Source organism: Emydura macquarii, unplaced genomic scaffold (genome assembly GCF_026122565.2).
Source record: "Emydura macquarii macquarii isolate MOO-44397 ecotype Brisbane River unplaced genomic scaffold, CSIRO-AGI_Emac_v2 contig_2422, whole genome shotgun sequence".
Taxonomy (NCBI): Eukaryota; Metazoa; Chordata; order Testudines; family Chelidae; genus Emydura; species Emydura macquarii.
The window spans coordinates 8,719,235-8,738,959 of NW_027132559.1; the positions used below are offsets into that span (position 1 = coordinate 8,719,235).

The following is a 19,725-nucleotide window of genomic DNA, read 5'->3' on the forward strand; positions in this document are numbered from 1 at the left end:
CTCAGCTGTGTTCTGAATAATCAATTCCTGCCCATTTATCTTTAATCCCCAGAAAATACTCAGTGCTTTGATTAGTGTAGTTTATTTGTACAGAAATTTGTAAAAAAAAATTTTTTTTAAATTAGCTGAATATTTCAAAATGAGTTTTATCCCACTGACTCTTCCCTGCTCTCTCTTGTCCCTGATTTAATGTTACACCACATATGATGATGGCTTACCCACTTAAATCAGGTGTGCTTGTGACCATGTGGTGTTATTTGTAGAATCATTTACAAATAGGACAATGCATACCTTTTGCAAACTTCCAGCTTGCTTCTGTGCATTGAGGTGGTCACACAGTATCTGAGTTGAAACATCTGATTTTAAATAACTATATTTCCTTTAGGTTTGCTGTTTGTTGCCCCGTTATTTCTTGTAAAGTCCCTTAAAGTATATTAAGAGGCTTAATTCAAGAGTAGCTCAATTTATATGTAGGTGGATAGATGTGTTATAAATTAACAAAATCTGCAGAAATGAAGGCTCTAGTGGTCTTCAGATGAGTGCTGTAGTTCATTGAGAATCCAAATGAATTACTATATTGTTCATATCATCAAAGGTCCCCTTATGGTAGAGAAGTGCTGTTTCAAGAGTGGTTCTCTGTAATTGGAGAGAACATTTCTAGCCCTAGTATAATCAAGTGAGAGGATACTCCTCTAATCAAAAGTATACATTGTAAATGTATTGTCGTAGATCATTTTTTTTCACAGCTTTTATTTGCTGCATTTTTTTCATTTCTGTAAATATTTTAGACATAGAGAATATCCAGTCAAATAGTTATATGTAGATTCCTGTGTTTTTAGCAAATATGAAATAAAAACCAACATATATATCGAAATAAAATGAAGGAACTCACCCTGCAACAGCAACTTCTGCAGGTCCTGTCCTGCGGGACTGGGACTGGGACTGGGACTGGCTCCCCTGCTCCTGGCATTGCAAGCTGGTGCATGGGCATAGTGCCACTTAGCGTTGGCCCAGCCTCCCCTCTGTCATACTGGGGGGACAGCTGGGCCAAATTTCAGTGAGTGGCATTGCAACCTGGTGCATTGGTCAGAGCACCACTCACTCAAATTTAGCCCAGTCACTCCTCTGTCACCATGACAGAGTGGCGGCTGGACCAAACCTGAGCAGCACTGCCATCCTGTGCACCGGCTCTGGGATGCACTGGGTCTGGGTTCGGGCCCCAGAGGAACTGAAAGCAGGAAGGCTGTCTCTCCTGTATTCTTAATGCTCTCACACCTTGGCCCAGGCAATGTGGAGGAAGAAGCTGCCTGATTCAAATGTAGGATGGGCAAGAACCAGAGCTGGGGGATGAGGGAGGGGAGTTGATTGGGACCAGGAACCTGGGGGTGGGAAGAGGGAAACTGAGAGTTGGGGTTGGGGGAGACTGGGATCGGCTGGGCAAGGACATTGGAACTGGAAGCTGGGTAGCACTCAGAATGACAGTGCTCACTTAATGAGCAACTACAGGGGCTGCTCTAGCTATAGGAAGTTTGGGCAGATTCTGCCTAAGGTGGCTGGGGAGATGAACCAAACCTGAGTGGTGCTGCAACTCTCTCAGATTTGGATTGGCTTCCTATCCGTCCATCATTCAATATTTAAAATCTTCAAAGGCTGACAAAAAAGATGGAGAAAAATTATTCTCTCTTGCCAGAGAGGGCAGGACAAGAGGCCATGGGTTCAAACTGCAGCATAACAGGTTTATATTAAATCTTGGGAAAAAGTTCCTAACTGTAAGAACAATAGGACAATGGAACAAACTGCCTAGGGAAGTCATGAAAGCGCCTTCACTGGAAGTTTTCAAAAAGAGGCTCTAAGGTCAGAAGGGACCAATATGATCATCTAGTTTGACCTTCTGCACAAAGCTGGCCACAGAAATTCACCTACCCATTACTGTAATAGACCCCTATCCTATGACTGAATTACTGAACTCCTCAAATCGTGGTTTAAAGACCTCAAGGTACAGAGAATCCACCAGCAAGTGACCCATGTCCCATGCTGCAGAGGAACATGAAAAACCCCCAGGGCCTATGCCAATCTGCCCTGGGAGAAAATTCCTTCCTGACCCCAAATATGGTGATTAGCTAAACCCTGAGCATGTGGGCAAGACTCTACCAGCCAGACACCAGGGAAAGAATTCTCTGTAGTAACTCAGAACCCATCCCAGCTAACATCCCATCACAGGCCATTGGGCATATTTACTGCTAATAGTCAAAGATCAATTAATTGTGAAATTAGGCTGTCCCATAATACCATCCCCTCCATAAATTTATCAAGCTCAGTTTTGAAGCCAGCTAGGTTTTTTGCCCCCACTGCTCTCCTTGGAAGGCAGTTCCAGAACTTCACTCCTCTGATGGTTAGAAACCTTTGTCTAATTTCAAGTCTAAACTTCCTGATGGTCAGTTTATATCAATTTGTTCTTGTGTCCACATTGGTGCTGAACTTAAATAATTTCTCTTCCTCCCTGGTATTTATCCCTCTGCAATATTTATAGAGAGCAATCATATCTCCCCTCAGCCTTCTTTTGGTTAGGCTAAACAAGCCAAGCTCGTTGAGTCTCCTCTTATAAGGCAGGTTTTCCATTCCTTGGATCATCCTAGTCCTCTGCACCTGTTCCAGTTTGAATTCATCTTTCTTAAACATGGGGGACCAGAACTGCACACACTATTCCAGATTGAGGTCTCACCAACACCTTGTATAATGGTACTAACACCTCCCTATCTCTACTGGAAACACCTCGCCTGATGCATCCTAGGACCGCATTAACTTTTTTCACAGCCACATCACATTGGCAGCTTATTATCATCCTGTGATCAACCAATATGCACAGGTCCTTCTCTTCCTCTGTCAATTCCAACTGATCCGTCCCCAGTTTATAGCAAAAATTCTTGTTATTGATCTCTAAATTCATGACCTTGCTCTTTCCACTATTTCATTTCATCCTATTTCTATTACTCCAGTTTACAAGTTCATCCAGATCTTCTTGTATGATATCTTGGTCCTTCTCTGTATTGACAGTACCTCCCAACTTTGTGTCATCTGCAAACTTTATTAGCACACTCCCACTATTTGTGCCAAGGTCAGTAATAAAAAGGTTAAATAAGATTGGTTTCAAGACCAATCCCTGAGGAACTCCACTAGTAACCTCACTCCAGCCTGAGAATTCACCTTTCAGTATGACCTGTTGTAGTCTCCCCTTTAACCAGTTCCTTATCCACCTTTCAATTTTCATATTAACCCCATCTATTCCAATTTAACTAATAATTCCCCATGTGGAATTGTATCAAGTACCTTACTGAAATCTAGGTAAATTAGATCCACTGCATTCCCTTTGTCTAAAAAATATGTTATCTTCTCAAAGAAGGAGATCAGGATGCTTTGGCACCAACTACCTTTTGTAAAACCATGTTGTATTTTGTCCCAATTACCGTTAACCTCGATGTCCTTAACTACTTTTTCTTTCAAAATTTTTTCCAACACCTTGTATAGTACTGAGATCAAACTAACAGGCCTGTAGTTATCCGGATAACTTTTTTTCCCTTTCTTAATAATAGGAACTATGTTAGCAATTCTCCAGTCATATGGTACAACCCCTGAGTTTACAGATTCATTAAAAATCCTTGCTATTGGATTTGCAATTCCGTGTGCCAGTTCCTTTAATATCCTTGGATGAAGTTTATCCAGGCCCCCTGATTTAGTCCCATTAAGGGGTTTGAGTTTGGCTTCTACCTCAGATGTGGTAATTTCTACCTCCATATCCTCATTCCCATTAGCCATCCTGCCACTATCCCTAAGCTCTTTATTAGCTTCATTAAAAACAGAAGCAAAGTATTTGTTTAGATATTGGGTCATGCCCAGATTATCCTTAACCTCCACCCCATCCCCAGTGCTTAGTGGTCCCACTTCTTCTTTCTTTGTTTTCTTCTTATTACTATGGCTATAGAATCGTTTACTATTGGTTTTAATTCTCTTTGCAAGGTCCAACTCTACTTGGCTTTTGGCATTTCACACTTTATCCTTACATGTTCTGACTTCTAAAAGGTAGCTTTCCTTGCTATCCCTCCCATCTTCCACTCCTTGTAGGCTTTCTGCATTCTCTTAATCACCTGTCTCAAATGCCTACTCATCCACCTTAGTCTACAACTCTTGCCTATGAATTTTCCCTCCATCTGTCTTGGATGCTTTAGACACAACAAATCCAAATCTTGGCAAGGGGTTAGACTAGATGCAGTCCTTGTGGTCCTTTCTAATCCTATGGTTCTATGATTCTGTGATTACCTTATTTCTGGCATTTCCTAACTTTTGAGTACTTGACTTTGCAACCTTAACATAGTTATTTGTGTGTAATTCTGTATAGTTCTGATACAATTCTCACCACTGTAATATCTGAGTAATTTCCAGTAGAGCAGTAAGCAGCATGACTAACATCTGTCACGTGTTGTTTGTTCTCTCTCTCATCCTCTTCCCAGGGGGAGAATTGTGTGCAGTTTAGTGGTTTGTTTTGTTAACACTTCGTTTTGGGGTGTGTTTTTTAATGCACGTGCTGATGTGTGTGTGTTAGAAAAAAACAGGATTGAGGAAGTGCTCCTTGCACCCTAAGCAGAAAGTGATGAGGTTTGTGAAGGATAAAAAAAACCCCACTTCTTGTTTTTACTTTCTAACAACACAATTTATGAGAGTAAAACCTTGGTGCATGTTTCTGCAGGAAAGCATAATATAATAGACTAGTTTGGTGGTTCAATGGGGGAACGTCCACCAGCATAAAGCTGACAGAGGCGGCTCCACCATCTCCTATGCTGGCTCTCATGTCTGGCGTGTCAGGGGCTTATCAGGAGGAGAAGAGGATGTAGAGGAGCAAGACTTTGCTGTGCCTTTGTATGTTCTCCACTGCCATGAAGTCTTTGAGGACCCTTTATCCCAGCAGTGTAAGCTAAAGCTGTCCCCTTGCTGCTTTAACTTATGCCAGGTCCTAGCAGCTGGGAATCAGGGAGCTGTGATTGGCTCCCTCTCAGACCCTACCATCACACTATTTGTGTGCAGCGTATAGTGAAGCCCATAGATTTTAAATCCAGAAGGGATCATTACAAACATCTGTTCAGAGGGCCAGACCAGGCTATAGAATTTCACCCTGTAATTCCCGCCCCAAGCCTAGTAGCTTATATTTGAGCTAGAATATAACTGTTAGAAAAACATCCAAGCTTTTCCCTTCTCATTATACATCACATTTCTATCACGGTAACTTGCCTGCTGATAGCACAGAGATTCATTCTGATTCTGGTGAACATGAGTAGTGATTTCCTAGGGCCAGCAAACACTTACTACCTCTTTATCTTTGTAGGTACCACTATTATCCGTGGGGAACAAAGAACCACCCAACCAAAAGATGAGAACATGCAATTCTGAACAGACTGGTTTTTTTTCTGATGAAGTCAAACTGCCCTTACTTCAATAAATATTGTGTGATCACCAAAGGGATAATAAGCTTTGCTCAAAATATATCGATTGGAATGGATTCCAATGCTGAAACAAATGGGGGACAGCTTTCAAACGACCTCATGACTGACGAACTTCAGTATGATACTTTTGTGGCAGCTCTGTTTACAGCATAAGCTTCTTGCACTGTGGGTGGGAGGGGGTAGGGGGAGAGGTTCTTTACATACTATTTGGGAAAAGGCTTCAAGGTTTGTGCACTAGGAGAGAAACATAATTCCTTATGATGCATATGTTCTATTTTTTTATTTTATTTTTTTAAAGAATTGTTGAATACTCAGGTTTGCTGGAACTATATTTTTAAGGCTCATAGGTAGGCTATCTTTTATAGCAAGCAAAAGAAATCAAAAAGGACGCCAGGCAGGATATAAAATATTTGTAGGTTCACCGCACCAGAATTAGAATTTGATTAAAATTCATCAAAACAATAATAATTTAAATATTTTAATGTAGCCATTTGGATAGTAGCAATTTCTAATCCTGGTATAGTACATTAATAGTCAGTATTTACAACTTGCACAGCTTTTGAGAATAATTGTCATTTTTAAAATTGCAACTTTGAATACAATATCAGAATGTGTGTGTATATATGAACAGTTGTGTGTGTGTGTGTGTTGTGTGTGTATATATATATCATATATAGACATGCATATATTGTTTAGATACATATATGTAAAATATGTATCATATGTATACAGTGTAATATACACACACATTTACTGTTGAACAGAGAATAAATAAGTAAACGAAACCAATGTTTTGCTGCTAAACAAATGTGTAGTACTTAATGCACTTTGAGGATATCTCTACATATGTACATTATATGTTAAATAGAGATGCAATGTCTCTCAATTCAACATTACTGAAGCTATTATTTTCATCTTTAGAGTTTTGATTAAGTGTGCGAGCTATTCTCTACAGTTTGATTATACTATATCCATTGTATCTAACATAACTGTTGTAAAAATCAGAATACATATGGTGACATATACCTAGATTCTTGAAACTTATTTATATCATGCTTATTATGTAATTCTTCATGACTGATTGGATACATAAGTATGTCATATTTACTGCACATACACTGGCAAAGTATTTCTGCTATAGTTGGTTTGTCACATATGTAAATAACGAGAAACTATTTCTTAACAGTGTACAGAATATTATTTCCCCTGGCATTTGGGATTTCATTAGCCTGGATTCTAAGGTGGTGAAAGTGGGCATCAGAGGGGCTAAGTGAAAGTGAGGAAGCAAAAGACATCTGCCCCCTTCCCAGGCCCGTGCAGTGAGGAAGTTTGAGGTGGTGTAAAATGCATATAAATTCAGAGTGAGTGAGTGGGAGGAGCACAAAGCCAAAAGGGGCATGTTTAAATCACAAGGAGGCCTGTTGTGTAGAAAATGGGCTTATCCTTATGCTGTGATGACCCATCCAGGAAACAAGCATGTGACAACATGCAAAACACACTATTTTGGCATCTGTAGCAGTCAAGGTCCATTGAGGAGTTGCTCTACATAGCAAACATGGCTCTTACCTGCTATCGTGGGAAAATTATTATCAACAGGAACATCAAAGCTGAATAAATCTGCATTAGAAACATAGGATTAGAAAAGATACTGTATTTTGTTTTCTAACGTGGTATTTTCACACATAATTGTCACCTATGCATATCCCCAAAATATCTACTGTCTACTGTTTTCTGCTTTCCTCATACCTGAAGTGCTATAGTTAATGCCAGTCCACTTATAGATGCCCCTGTTGCTACTTCAAGGAGAGGTATATCTGTTGGTTTCCCTCTGACCTGTTAAAATTGTCTGCCATGCTGTGCAATCCTCTAAAACTTTGCTACCATCACTGTTCGATTGCACCTTACTGGACACAGAATCCTTGATCTAATTTATAACCTTCCTGGGTGTAATTACATCTGATGACTCCTAAATTACATGTATGTTAAAGTTATAGAATAAACCACCCTATATGTTGCCACTGAACTAAAAGGTATAATCTGTCCTGCTGCATGAAATGTGTACTTCCTTAAAAGGTAAAATGCATATTTTTTGAAAATGTAAATACAGATTATCTTGAATTAATATGTGCTTACACTGAGCACCTTCAAAACTTAGCATTCACATCATCTCATGAAGTAAACATTTTATCTCCCTCTATTTAGAATAGCAAATACCACAATCACTGGAGCATGGAAAATGTTGAGTTTCTAATGGCTCCCACTGTACATTTCATTTGAAAACCAAACCCTGTTATGTTTTGCAATTAGAAGACAATCAAAATGCTTATCCAAGTAAGGTACCCATTCCTCCAAAAAGTGTCACTGAATGGTTACAGATTACAAAGTAATATGAACATTAGAGCAGTTGCCTTGCAGATACATCATAATTAGCAATTGCTGATATATTATTTACAATGCAGTCACTAAAACCTCATTTAAACTCACTTGATATGTTGGCCCTACTCACACTGAATACACATTCCCACAATCATTTTCTTTTCAAAATGGCATAAAGCTATCTTTACTAATATAGTGAGTATAAGTAAAAAATGTCTATTTACAATGCTCTTCCTCCACACATGTTTTTTAATATTTAGTGGTCAGACTAGTGTAATGGCAATAGGGGACCCTGCATCAACAGTGGCTTGGACCTTATTTTCAGGAATGTATTAAAGCGATGTTATTTGCGTTTGGGCTGAGTTTGAGTGATATTAAGTGTCTGTTGATACTCGGTGGAATAGTTTTCATTGGAAAACAGACCCTAGTTAGTGACTCTACCTTTATCCATAATATATCGGTAGCAGCATTCATAATGGGGCAAATCTCATGCGGCTCTTTGTGGCTGTGGAAATCCCAAAGCACAGAAAAATGGTGTTTCAGCCTGTTCTTGGTTGTGCCAGGCAGTGGAGAGCAGACTTAGGAGGGCTCCTCTGCAGCAGCTGTCACACTGGAACGCAGAGTTGGGAAGGGGGCCTGCCAGGGTCTTTGGCAGAACCCGTGTGTACAGCTAAGCTAAAAGTCCATGCTAGGGGATCAGTGGGCCTCATCTGGTACTCTCCCTGTGTTCTGTAGAAGTAGTTGTAACTCTCCAGCGTGCTGGATATTGCAGGTTAGAGTTGAGGATATAATCTCTGATTCCCTGCCGCTCCCTCTCCCCCACCTTTGAGCACTTAGCCTACTTATTGGGGACATTAAAAACTGGACATTTTCAATTGTGGGTTACCCATTCTAAGAGCAGACAATACCTTAAATTCCCTGCTATATGCAAACGTAAGGTGAGGGCAATGACCACTTTGTAATGGCACCTAGCTTGTGTGCCATTTCCCAAATGCTGGTCCTATGTGACTGTGATGAGTGCCATCAAAATCATCAATATTGAACACACACACAGAATGTTATTGTTTTGAACAGTGTTAAATATGAATCAAATATATTCTGTTTGGTTGCCTTACACATTTTAGTTTTTTTTTTAAATTGCCAGTATATTTCTTGTTTATATCTTTGGTGAGAGATCATCAGTGGTTCACTGATCTGAGCTGTACACTGTTGCCCACGATTTTTTTAACCATTTCCTGTGGGAATTGCTCCTATGAACCATTGTTTGTCAGATTTCAGGAAAAAAACAACACAAAACACTTTTCCAAAGCTATCTTTTATTGTACTTGGCTGCTCTTACAACTTCTAATTTGTTTGCTTCTGGATTGTTAGTGCAATTAAAAAAAACCAAAACAAAACCTGTAAATAAATATACATAATTTTCTGAAAGTAAATATGCATATTACTGAGTGTTGGTATATTTTGCCTTTCAGATTAATTGCTGTTACAGAATATATCTATTCTTTTATACTATTTTTTCATATGAACAGGAAATTTCAAATGTCGCATAGGCAACATTCTGCGCTACAGAAGTTCTGTTGAACATTAGAGTTAAATTACATACTGTAAGTATGATTGCTATAGTTGGTTGTATATGTGCTACAATATAGCCTTCAGAGAGCTGCAAGTATGTTTGAAATCAAATCCTTCCCACATCTAAATGGCTTATGGGCCTTGAAAATAGTACACCGTGTACACATACAATAAGATTATAAATTGAAGATTATCCATGCATTCATAATACTGTAGCTTCTGTGTTTAGATTTGTAAATGTAAAATGAGGTGCAATTAACTACAACAATGCACATTTTAAAGGAAAATATTCTCATTATCTCTGTTATTTTTATTAATTTGTATGATAGTAGTACATATAAGTCCCAGCTAGGATCAGGGCCCATTGTGGTTGACACTTTACAAACAAATAGTGAGAAATGCACCCTGAAGCACTTACTGTCTAAATAAACAAGACAAAAAGTAGGAAGGAAAACACAGATCGGAAGTGTGTTGACCAAAATCACACAGCAGGTCAGCAGCAGAACTGGAACTCTGGACTTCTGATAGAAAAAGGAATTTACATTTATTTTGAAGAATATTTTGCAGTTTATATTAATGGCCGGAATCTGCTCTTGGTACGTTTACACTGCTGGCTACGCAGCGATCAGTTGAGTGGGATCAATTGACTAGGTTATGGAGACCCGCTTAATCGATCCCAGATGGGCTTTCCAGCCAACACTGGTAATATACCTCCTCAAAAAGAGTAAGGCTGCATTGATGGGAGAGCGTCTCCTGTCAACGCAGCACTGTGAAAACGCCGCGCTAAATGTGCGTAAGAACATCGATTGGAGATATGCAAGCTGCATTGTGTAGCTTGCTTATCTCCCGTCGACTGCTGGCGGTAGTGTAGATCAGACCTTAATTACATCAGCATATTTCCAGAAGAATACCACCAAAGTCATCAGAGTTACTCTGGGTTTACACTTTGGTAACTGAGATCAGAAACTCACCTTCAATGTTTAGACATGGAAGAAATAAATTACATACAGGATGTGAAAAAGACATGGTTATTTTAAAAGCTTTCTGATTAGACTGCACAGTGATAACTGAGCAAAACAATAGCCTGAAACAAATGTAGGACTTGAGTTTGATCTCAGATATGAGGATATGCATCATTGGGCATCTTTCAAGATAAATGTTCACATGTATGTTGTAATCATTCCTGTAAACGATGCAGGAATTTGTGATTATATATCCGAAAACAGGAGCAGCCTCTTCAGTTTAGATAATGAAAAAGATCCAGCTAAAAAGTTTAGTACAGGCCATTGTTGGAGACAGGATACTGAACTAGATGGACCCACTGGTCTTATCCCAATGTGGGAATTCCTATATTTCTGTATTTCCTCATGGAAATCATTGACTTTAAAGGCTCTACCTAACTTTCAAAAGAGTAATTTGGAGAAGTGTACTGGGTCATCATTTCAATTGTATTTCCAATTAGGAGATTTAACAATTAATACAAGATGTTATAAAATGCTGTTAATAAAGTAGCAAGACCTGGACAAACGTATACCTTACATTTCCCTCCTATTTAAGATCATTTTTGTATTCCAAGAGCAATTTTTAAAGCACGGCACTCCAAAAACCCCTGAACCCATTCAAGTTATTGTCATGTAGAAAATTTGTAGGAAATCTTAGACTGATTCTAGGGAGAACTGGCAATTTCATGTGAGCGTGCATTTAGGTAGAGACAAAATAGAAAATTACTTTGGAACGTGACTTGCTTTCAACTGGGTGAATTGGCAATTGATTCAACTCATACCAAAGGTTGTGTTGAAGGTTCCATCATTCAATTTGTCCAAGTAGATAGCAACAACTAGAAAAAAAAATCTTTCAGTCCATTTTGACTATTTGCTTTCAGTAAATTAAAATCGAATTATACAAGGCTTTCTGTACTTTCCTGTTCTCAATAGGAGATGTTGAGGCTCCCAACTAATAATTAAGAAAACAACTAATAATTAAAAAAAACAAAACCTGAACCAATTGAAATACACAGATAATGTTAGTAGATTGAAATGAGAGTATGTCAAAGCACACTACAGAACTTTTTGTGCATGGTAGCAGGGTCCACACAGCCAGTTAGTGCACGGCAAGCTAGCGCGCTGTAAATTCACACCGTGGCTTACCACACACTAACATGCCATATAGACATGCCAGAAGGCCTTGTCTACACTTCAGAGAGTATGTGTATTATCAACCCTGTAGGCACCGTAACATGCCAGTAAGACACCTCACTTCCAGCAGTATATACCCTTGTATAATTGATTCCCCAAGCCTACCAAAGTCAAAGGATGAAAGGAATGAGAACATTAGAGCTGGTTGAACGTTCTCCAATAAAACTTTTTTCTGACAGAAAATTTTTTGACCAAAATGAAGATTTGAAAAAAAAAAGTGCTAATTTTTAAAATAAAACAATTAGTTTTTAAAATTATTTTGAAATTTACAAAAAAAAATTTTTTTTAATTTAAAAAATGAAAGAAGTTCACAGAAAATATCATATGGGAGGGTTTTAATTTATTTGAACAATTGCTGGCAAAATATATTTCCCTTTTCTTTGACCAGCTCTCGATACCATGGAACTACACAGGATGATGAGCAGTGGCAGAGCATCTTTAGCTCACATAGTGTGGCCTGAGACTCTGGCACCAACACAATGACACAGCATGTATCTGAGGGGACATCCATCTAATAGCTATGCTTTCATTCAGTTGTGGTCCAAATGCAGCCCAAGAAAATAAACAGGAGGCAACAACATGATAAGCAGAAGCAGGAATAGACCAATTAATCACACGCTAGCAATGTCAATGTCAGCAGTCCTCTCATAAAGATTTGTGTGGCGCCATCAGCGGCATCATGATAAGCATCAGAAACAGTCCTAAAACTTTGCCGCGCAATCTGTTATTCTTAATTTACACATAGCTGAATTTATTGTCTCTGTAATTAGGTTTATATTGCAGAGAATAGGAATTAAATAAATGAGGGAGGTGATTAGTTGCAGACAGCAGTTTTTAAAGATACCTTGTGGTAGCAGGCTTAAATAAATGTTTTCCTATCTGCCATTCCCGTCACTGAGACAGACATTTCCATTGATCCTTATGCAAAGTTTAGAGCCCCTCTCATTATTCAAATGAGGAAGCTAGACAGTCGATCAAGCTAGACAGTCAGTCAGGGGACTGCCTTGTATCTGGTGAGCTGCCTATTAACTTCCTCTAGAAGAAGGTCTTCTCAAAAGACTGTGATTAAACAGGAATGTGTCAATATGGGGACAGATATTTCCCGGCCTGGAGGAGTAATAAACTATGGAACATAATGTGCTCCTCAACCATAAAACCAAATTTGAGATAATTCTCTCATCTGTACTCTCAAAAGGATATGAAGCCTGTCTTGGAGAACAGAAATCATCAGAAAAGATCCTTTTTTCGTTCTTTCATTGGTCAGTTCATTGATACCTACATATGGGACTTGACCACTGGTCAAAAGCAGGATTATCACAGGTTTCTGGAAAAGTACAGTAAAACCAGAGGTACCACAGAGCAGCACATCTCTTCTGACAGCTTTGTTTGTGGAGCTCATCAAATCCAGTCTCTGGTGCTTTGTGACTATTTGACCGGGTAGCTACTCTATAAATTCCCTCTGCTGGAGCATGCCACTTCCCGGCCCCATAAATCAGTATTTATCTTGAGAAGTAAGTTGTTGTTCCTACCAGAAGTGTTCTCTTTAGTACCCTGCTCCTGAAAAACATGTAGGGTGAGGAGGAGGGTTGGGCTTCTGGGCCCAGAATACACGATGTCTCCCATTGGATGCTTTGGGGAGCTGGCATGTTCTAGACTTCCTTCCTTCACTCTGCTGCAGCTGTGGCTTCATGGCTGGAGAGTGAAAGAATTTGGAAGGGATGGGTGTTTTTATAGGCCACCTTGGTGGCTCCTGCAGCTTCTGCTTACAAGGAGCATTTACAGTTCCTTATTGAGAGAGTAACTGTCTTCCTCGGCCTATCTTGTACCCAAATGTGGTGTTATCCAAGCACTAACCGTGGTAGCGAACTTCCATTTGCCACTGATATTTCATTTTTTTCTGCTTTATTTTTGCCATTTTATTAAAAAAATATGTGCATGTGTTATGATTGTGCATGTCCTCTGGCTGTTTTCCACTATCTTTTCTTTGATTAAACAGTTCTCCACAGCTACAGTACCATTTTGCACATCCCAAGAGAGAGAGAGTTTTTCTTCCTCCATTTTGGGGATCACCCAATTCCTCAGTGAGATCTCAGCAGCCTTGCACTTTGATTGAAGAAAGAATAGTACCTCATCCTTTAGAAAGTGGTACATGATTTACCATACCTAGTCGAGTTCTTATTTGTCACTGTTGCACACCAAGAATGTCCAAAACTGTTTACAGCTTGGGAGACATGAGCTCATTGCCTTGCATTTGGCTCATCAGAATGTAGGAAACGTATTCAAGTAAACATCCAAATAACAAAAATAACTCATTAAAGCACAAACTGAACTAGATTTTATCATAATCTGGACTGCCCATAAGAAAAAACATGTGATGTTTTGAAATGCATTTCTGTAAATATCACTGTTTCAAACAAGTTTTTTCTTAAGTAAATGATAAATTTTATTGTGACTCAAATCTGTTGATAGTTGGACAATAATTTTTCTGGACATGATGTCTTCATTACTGAGAAAAAATATTAAAGCTCATATATTCCTACTGACAGAAACTAACACTCTGTGGCTTTGCTTTGTTTTTGTGCTTCTCACAAGCCCTTGCATTTGTTAAGCTATTTAATATTCTGCTTGCAAGTTTGAACAAATTTTCCAGAAAAAGATTCTTTCAATTGTGACAGAAGCTCAGAATTATTACTGCATGTATCATTGGACTGAGGCAGATGAAATAGAAGGGGGATGGGGAAGCTAGGGGTCATTATAAGTATGGTGAATTTGTGTTTCATTCTTACATCTGAGGGCTTCCCAATGCCTTGTTAGGTTTAGGTTAGAGAAGCAAACCATCTTCATACTTGTTTGACGTGCTGGAGAACATAATTTGTGCTTTTGTAGGACTTTACATTTGATGATCTCAAGAGGTTTATCAGCATTAATGAACTACACCTCACAACACCTCTGAAAAATAAATAACATTATCCAATCTTATAGATGCTGAAGATATACAGAAAGGCTAAGGGCTATATTTTGGTAGCATTACTCATGATACCCTTAGTTCATGACTTCATGGGCAATATTTGTAGCATAAGGCAAGTCCTTTCCTTATGGAAAGGTATCAGACTCTCAAGTGATTTGCTCAAGATCACAGGTCTGTTGTAGACCAAGACATAGAATCCAGGTCTCCTGATTCCTAGTCTGGTTCTTCAACCTCAACATCATCCCTCCTCCTGAGAATGGATACTTTTACTTTGAGGGGACAGTCACTGCCTGCTGTGGTAAAAGTTTCATGTGCTCTTTTCATTATTTAAAAAATGGAGCCTTTTAATGTGTTTCTGGAGATGTTGTAGGAACTAGTTTCCAGGAGCTTGACCCTCTCACTTTGTCTTCCAGTTCCCATCACATGCACCACAGCTATTCGCTTCTTTCAAAAATCACAGCCAGAAAGAAGAAATGTAATGAAATAATGTCATCTTTTGACATCTTTCCTGGCCATTATTGGCACAGCTGATTCATGAGTGTTCCAGTACCAGCACTAGCAAGACAAAAAAATACAAAGATTGAGGGAAAAATGTCCAGCATAAGTTTTTGTCTGTAAAGCCTAGATTTTAATTACTGTTGTGGACAATCAACTATCTGGGTTCTAATCACAAAAGTTATTGATGTATAACAGAAGTGAATGAACATCACCAACTTATGCATGATAACATTAGGCTATTTAGAAGCTAATGTTTTAATCGTGAAAACATTAACAGTTGTGTAATGCTTATTTTAACAATCTGAAATCTTTCTAGATGATATGGCTAGATGTCTGATAACATCCATTATTCATCATCCAAAACTGGTGGAGAAAATGCTACCTTAAAATATACAAGGATGTAATAGATGTGTATGTTATAAATATGTGTTTGTGATGTTGAGTAAGGTACTAGGGTGCATTGTTTTTTATTCTTGTTTGCCAAATTTTTTCAGTTTGTTGCATTCCAACGAATCCTTTGTATAAAGACATACAGTAGTAAGAAGATCCACCAAATGATAGCATTCCAAATCAACAGAGGACTTTAAGAATGAAGAAATATGTTAAAGTAAAAAAAATTTCAGTGACGAGATCTGGTTGAACAGATCTTCAGTGTGGGAGAGCCTTAAATTTGTATGCCATTCTTTGACAATAATCCAGAAATAGATGTACTAGGGATTGATACTATTACAATGTGTCAGATGAGTGAACTACATAAAACCTGCTAATACAGTGATCACACTTGAAAACCTGCCAGTTCTCTTAGACAACCATATTCATTTGCAATAAGTACAAGGAAGTGCAGAAAATATTGCAAGTAGCGAGAGAACAGTATCTGTTTATCAAAGGCAAACATTTCAGCTTATTAAACGTGACCACTATATTTGTTATTTCTTTCTAGAGTGTTCTGATGACCTCTTTCTCCTTCTTCATTTTTAATCTTTTTATTCCTTTTAGAGCCTTTCTTATGCTAGGAACATTTTAAAATATTTTTCAGCACTGGTGCTGTTCACGCAGTGCTGCCATTGGGGGACATTGTTGGGTAGACAGCGTGCAGGCTTTTATACCTCATTCCCTTCTAACCGTATGAAATGAGCAGAAAACAAGATGTTCTATTACTGGGCCATGCTCACTGGTTCTTTTATTGCTGCATCCTACATTATTTGTTCTATCTGTATATCTATATTTGGCATCAGAGAATTTACATCAGTGCCTTCCCTTTCAAGTATGGTGCCCCCAAAAGCCACTTGTTTTATTGGCCCTAAGGCTGGCTCTCGTCATCCATGCAGAGAGTGAATCTCTCCTGTAGAACTGCAGGAACTCCTCCCTTTGGCTAGACGCTGCCCCCTCAGTCTCTTAGTGGCACCATTCCTTTCTGATCAAATTTTTCTCAGCTGGGTGGTAAAACTCTTCCTTTGTCGTCTTCTTTCTAAAGGTCGGTTGGTTTGTTTTTCGTCTTCAGCAAATATGTTGCTACTGGAGGGAATACCAATTTTTTGAGCATAGGTAACTCAGAATGCCAGTTCCGCATTCCAAATAGGCACAGTATGTTTCAGAGAAGCACCTTCTCCCCACACACACGCACCAATGATTAGCTTGTTAAAATATGAGCCTCATAATTTTGTGACATGAGATGCATATATAGCCCTCTATCAGAGCCTGCTTGTTAAGCTACGAGCTGCCATATGCATTACTTCCACTGAATACAAGCCATGTACAACTGTTTCAAGCTAGTCCTGCCGGATATAAACAGTAAACCCCAAGCTGATTTTTTACAAATTCTAGCAATTTTTTTTCCTAAGCACAACTGGAAGCAGCATCTTTTAAATCACAGCATGAGACCTTTTACAAAGTCTGGGTTTTATAAAAATTCCTATCAGCTAGTAGTCCAGATCCTCCGGCACAAATGAACTAATTTCATCTTACCCATTTGGATTTTTGTGTCTCCATCCTCAGTTGCATCTTTACTGGGATAAGACTTCCTATTTTAAATAGCCATTAGCCAGAGAAATGGACATTCTGAAGAATAAATTGAAAATGAGTTATTAGATTTTAAGGGCTAACAGGCATTAATAGACTAGTAATATTATAGTAACAGTCAAAGACAGGCTGTGCTGTTTGAAAGCTTGTAAATTACAGCCAATGCCTTGAAGGCAAACAGCATTAAGAGAACACCATTTGAACGTTAAAGAAATTGTGTTCTGCAAACAAGATGTCTGCCAAAAGCTAAGCCAAAGATGCAGAGGCCCCTCAAACAGTTCTCTTCCAGTATGCATTTATACTGCAGCTGACATCACCTGTCTACTGCTTCAGTTAAGGATATTACAATATGAGCAGAAGGACAATTACTACTGGAATACCATTTAAAAATAAATGTGAAGTGAATGTACTGTTTGTAAAATGTGTTGTATTGACAGCCTTGGATACATAAGTCTCCTATCCACAGAAGAGGTGTAGCATGGGCTGTAGCAAGAAGTTCACTTCTCAGCCCAGTCATTAGATGATCACAATGGTCCCTTCTGGCCCTGGAATCTATGGATAAAACGTGTCAAAGCTGGTTTGAGGCACCTGTTGAGGCAAGGGGACAGCTCAGTCTCTCTCTATATCTTCTCTTTATCCAGAAAGATTTTCTAAGTCCAGTCTGACTTACAACTGTGCTAGCCCAACCCAAGCACCCAGATCTGAACATCCTTCAATTCAGAGGTGTTTGAAGTCTAGATGTGACTTTTGCTGCTTGGGCCCATGCTTACCACAAATCAGAAGGGGATGGTCATTGGTTTCTTCTTTTTTCATCTTTATCATGGTGTAGAAATCACATTTTTTCTAGAATCCTGTCCTGAGATGGTTTTTGCTCTGCTCTCCTCTTTTCCTCATCCCTATGAAGAATTGCGCACACAGGCCACTACTCCCAACTCCAACATCAACGGAAAACATGCCCTCACCAGAAAACAATATTTGTGCTGCTGAAAGATGCTGGATCAAGAAAAGTGAGACTGGAGAGTGAGACAGACATGTTACCTTCCTTGTCTGGCCAATGTGCTGAAACCCTGAGAAACCAAGAGAAACTACCCGCAGTCGTGAGAGACACTGGGGTCATTTTTAATCTTTCATACAAGTAGAGTTCCATGTACATCCTGCCTTGATTTCTCTGCTGCTATTGCCAGTCTGGACTGACTAGTATGAGTTCTGGTGCTGACATCTATCAATTGGGAACAGGACTGAAATCACAAAACTCACTTCATATACAGTAGGACACCTAACACCTTTCAGGTGATAAATGTCAGTTACAATTAATAACAAGCTGATTTTAAATGAGTAATTTAGAAGTGAAAGGCTAGTGAAGAAGCTTTGAAATATCCACCCACATTCTTCCAAAGGAATATATGTTTATCCTTTTCTTGTTTAATACTGAAAGCCCCAAACCTTTAGGGCAGTATTTTCAGAAAACGGCTAGAATGCTGAATTTCACTCACAAGGTAATTCAGACACTAATAATTTAATGTTTCTATTTTTTTAATGTTGGCTCTGGTCACATAAACTTCTCTTCTTGCTATGAGGTTCTTTAGGGTTTCCCCTGGTTTTTTTCTCCTGTTTCCCAGTGGTGCTCTTCAAAGCTGACTGTTGCAGTGACCTTTGTCTTCAGAAAAAGAAAGCTGGCTGCAGCGATCTCTGGGGGAAGGCCATGCAACAAAGACATTAGTGTATCCTTCCCCACAGCCTCTGTAATGGACAAAGTCTCTCCCAACCTCAGGATTGAAGGACAGAGTTGAGCTCAGATCCTCACATGATGTGGCTGGGCCATAGCCTCATTTATCCTTCCCCCCTATTTTACAGTGACACAATTTAAGCCTGTTTCATACGGTTTACATTACACTAAACATCTGGCCAGAGCTTTTTGATCAGAAGTTTTGTGTAACATGAAACACTCAGAGGACAATGATGGTAATTAGACTTCAATACACTGCTTCGGCATCTTTCATTTTACCCACAATATAACACTGGACAGAGGGGGAGAAAATTGTTGGTATCAGATTATAATTTCTACTCTCAATAGACATTCTTCTGTGTATTACCTTCGGTCTTTGGTTCTGGCTTCCCTCTCTTATTTCTAGGAAAACACATAGCATCTCACAGAACTTCTGTATTTACAGTACATAAATCATGGCAGCTTATGAGCATGTAACCCCGTCAGTCAAGCTCCATGACGCTGGCTATGAATCACAAACAGAGCATCACTATGTTGTGCATGTGCTACATCCAGGGCAGAAATTGCACTGGTGCACTGAAGCTAACTACTTGATTTGAAAGTGGTACAAAATGGATTTTTCCAGTGTTTGCATACAATAACTGTGAAGAAATAATGCTTGCCTTAAAAATGATCTGAGGAGCTACATGAGAAGCCCACAACAGTGCACCTCCTATAATGGGAAAAATAGGGCTCTCTGCTAGAGAACCAGAGGTCTGTCAGCAGGAGTATGCAGAAGGTCATTAGTACCTCCTCTTTCTATCACCTTGAGCTGCTCCTGATCATCCCCACTTGCCCTTTCAGTTCCCTCCAGCCGACAATGAACACCCCCTACTGGTC

At 39.1% G+C, this 19,725-nt stretch overlaps 1 protein-coding gene across 3 annotated transcripts in view; it reads left to right on the top strand.

Moving 5' to 3' along the window:
• The window catches only part of NEK10 (NIMA related kinase 10), a 163,276-nt gene extending 157,654 nt beyond the window's left edge, over positions 1–5,622 (top strand). For all 3 annotated transcript variants that reach the window (XM_067561623.1, XM_067561620.1, XM_067561621.1), the window contains one exon: positions 5,375–5,622. In XM_067561623.1, the coding sequence (XP_067417724.1) occupies positions 5,375–5,423 (49 nt within the window). In that variant the 3' untranslated portion in view covers positions 5,424–5,622. The remainder of the gene's footprint in view (positions 1–5,374) is intronic.
• Positions 5,623–19,725: the final 14,103 nt, after the last annotated feature.